Genomic DNA, 3,219 nt, shown 5'->3' on the forward strand with positions numbered 1-3,219 from the left:
AGCAATTTTTCAATGACAGAACAGTTATGCAAGTTAAAAATAGGCTAGGTTACTGACAGTGACGTGACCTGTACATTTTGGTTTTGTCTATGCTTCAACATGCCTGAGTCAAATACTTAGGTCATTAGCAATACTGTGGAGAACCTGAGTGCATAATGAGAAGATATATCAGGAACTTGAATCAAGTGTGCATGTAAAGTTTTTCCATAGAAAAAATGCTCAATAGTGGTTGTGGAGAGCTGGAGAGGCACACCCCCCAGAGTCCAGCGCTGGGAGACCCAAAGCCCCAGGCGCCCAAAGGGACCCCAAGAGCGAAGGCACCAAGGAGGGGCCAGCCCCAGAAATTAGACCCCCACCAAGGGAGGAGGAGAGACAGCACCGAAGAAGCCCCCCAGCCACCGCCATGCCAGCGCCCCGGGGAGCCGTGGGGACGAGTCCGCGGGCTCCGCCGGCAGCCAGCCACCCTGAAGCAGGGCTGGGCACCGAACACCAGCCCCCCCACGGCACCGACCGAAATGCCTCAGCCCCACAGAGCACCGAAACACGCCCCGCCCCCCGGCACCAAGCCCCGGCGACCGGCCGCAACACCCAATGCACCCAATGCGACCGCACCACTCAGGAAAAACACACAGGCGGCCCCGCCCACAGCCGGGGCCCACGCTTCCGCAGCGAACCGGCCGCGAGCGCCGCGGGACCCCCCCCAGGCCAAAAGCGCGGCCCCACCCCACCAAGACCGATGCCAGCAGCGCGCAACGCAACACATGGCGCACAGAATCAACCCAAGAGCAGAAAAGCCGCCCGGCGCCCAACCGCAAGAAGAGCAGACCGCAGCCGGCGCAATCACCCCCCCCCCAGCAGCCCGCGGGCAGCACATAGCCAGAGGGGAGCGGCGTGGTTCGCTCCCCACCAGACGAAGCCAGAGCAGCACAGCCGCATCCGCCGCCCGCACCAGCCCCCGACACGCGGCCGGAGCGGCTCCGCCGCCCCGGCCCCCTAACGCACGCCGGCCAAAGCCACCCCACCCGCCCCGCAGCCACACCCGTCGCGATCAGCGGGAAGAAAGCAGCTCCACCATGCCTCCTAGAGGGAAAACCCACCCAAATACCCAATCAGCGCAGCCAGCCCATCCACACTGGCCCCCCTACACCACCCCCGCCGGAGCCGCCCAGACCCCCACACACCAGCGGCGCGCCGCCAGCAGGACCCCCACCCAACAGGGCTACCCGCCCCCCGAGGAAACAGACATGCCAATCCCCCCCCCAAAAAACACAAACAAAAAAAACACGGCAAGCAGAAAAGCCCCCACAATGCGACAGTGGACACCAGACACCGACCCGCCCGGAACCGCTCCCCCCCACCGAGAAAAAAAAAAAAATTTAATTAATTAATTAATAAAATAATAATTAAAATTAAAATAAATAAAAATTCCTCTATGCAAGAGAAGAAATGCAAGCTGAAAAACCGGAGCCCAAAACAAGACCCAAGACCTGCAACTCACCATGCCGTGCAGATCCCCTCCCCCCGAACCGATACCACAGAACCGGCATCGGAAAAAGCATCGCCCAGTAACCGGCATCGAAGTGAAGGCACCAGCACCGACACCGAAAATCCCCGAACAACACCCAGCCCCACCCTGAAGTGGATCCAGTCCTGTGCCCCAGAGATCTGAGGCCCCAGGGGCACCCGACCCCCAGACAGGAGCCCCAGCAAAGCCCCGGCCGGCTAGGCCGCCAGGAATGAGCCAGCAGCCCCCCGGGCATCCACCTCCAGACCCCGAGCGCCACCAGTGCACCGGTGAGCCCCGACACCAGCCACCGGAGGGAGAGCAGGACGGGGGGAATGGGCTCCGCACTAGTTGAGACTTTATGTATTTGGGAGAGGGTGCAGTTGAGACCCCAACCTGGGAGAGAAAAGAAAAAAAAAACACTCACAATTTCAATCATGCCTTCCCGCCCTAGTGTCCCCACTTGCACCACAGAAAAAAAAAAAAAAGAACGAAATAAATAATAAAAAAATAAAAAATAAAATAACAACACGGACACACATTCACACATACCACTCACATCCAATAATACCAGGACCAAAAACCCGGTGGCACCGGTGGTTGGTCCCGGGACTATCGGATGACCCAATAAGTGAATCTAAAATCCGCATGGGGGGGGAGCGGCGCCACACCAACCCATCTCATTACTGCTTCGAGCCCGGCCCCCCATCCCCCACACACGGACCCGACCACCCCCAGCAAGAGCCCCCCTGGGACCGGGGCCCACCCATCCCGCGCAGGCCACCCAACCAGAAAAAAAAAAACACTTCAACCAGGCACTTCATGCCCCTCCTTCCAACCTTCTTTAGGGAGAGCAGAGGCGACAGCCCCGCCACCGGCAGGCCACCTAGGCCCCGCAGCCGGCCCCAGCCAAAACCACGGACCAGGTGGCTCTACTCTTCCTCCAGGCCCCAGAATTTTTGTTCACCCAATTAATTTGTCCTTTGCTATCCGAGCAGGTCAGTAAATAAATGTGTAAAAATATGTTCTTGGTTCCAACATAAAGATCGAGTTATTTAATGATTGCTTATCTAAATCTGCTTATACAGCCCAGCTTCCAGAGAATCATCAGACCAGTGGAGAAAACTGCCAATCAGTCCAGATCAGGAGCTAAATACGGTACCTGAAATTTGAAAAGGTGCTCCTCGTTCCATCTTGACTTTAACACTAAAGCAAGTTTCTCTCCCTGCAAAGTTTGGTCTTTTTATATTATATTGTATGACTACTTACAGACTGTTCAATTTAATAAAAATATTTGATTAAGGTATTCTGAAAAATGCAATAGTTTAAATCATTTATCTTAATTGATGTGTTTGCAACACAGTGCTGACATTTATTGGAGATTTACTGGTACTTCTGCTTTAATAACAACGGCTAATTTAACAGCATGTAGTTTAGCCTCAGAGTAACATATACAGTAAATACCATAATAAAACTAATAAAATGTATTATATGATCCATGACTTATTTTGACATACAGGGAACCAACTTGTCATAACTACAAACTACAAAAATGACATCAATGGAGGGGCGGATCCAAAAAATACAGTCTGGCTAGTTTAGACCATTTATTCAATCCAGCTGTGTACTCATCAAACATGTAAGAAATTAATAATATATGAAATATATATGTCAAAAATATTGAGAAAAACAAAATAAAAACAGAAATAAAATAA

At 53.1% G+C, this 3,219-nt stretch overlaps 1 protein-coding gene across 1 annotated transcript; it reads left to right on the plus strand.

Annotated features, from left to right (window-relative positions):
• Positions 1–515: 515 nt before the first annotated feature.
• Positions 516–1,859, plus strand: LOC107093047 (basic salivary proline-rich protein 2-like). The gene is made up of 2 exons (XM_015387860.1): positions 516–1,286; positions 1,662–1,859. Exons 1-2 carry the CDS (start codon positions 516–518, stop codon positions 1,857–1,859), a joined length of 969 nt encoding a protein of 322 aa, XP_015243346.1.
• The last annotated feature ends 1,360 nt before the right edge of the window (positions 1,860–3,219 follow it).

The sequence above is a fragment of the Cyprinodon variegatus genome, unplaced genomic scaffold (assembly GCF_000732505.1).
Source record: "Cyprinodon variegatus isolate N-32 unplaced genomic scaffold, C_variegatus-1.0 Scaffold405, whole genome shotgun sequence".
NCBI lineage: Eukaryota > Metazoa > Chordata > Actinopteri > Cyprinodontiformes > Cyprinodontidae > Cyprinodon > Cyprinodon variegatus.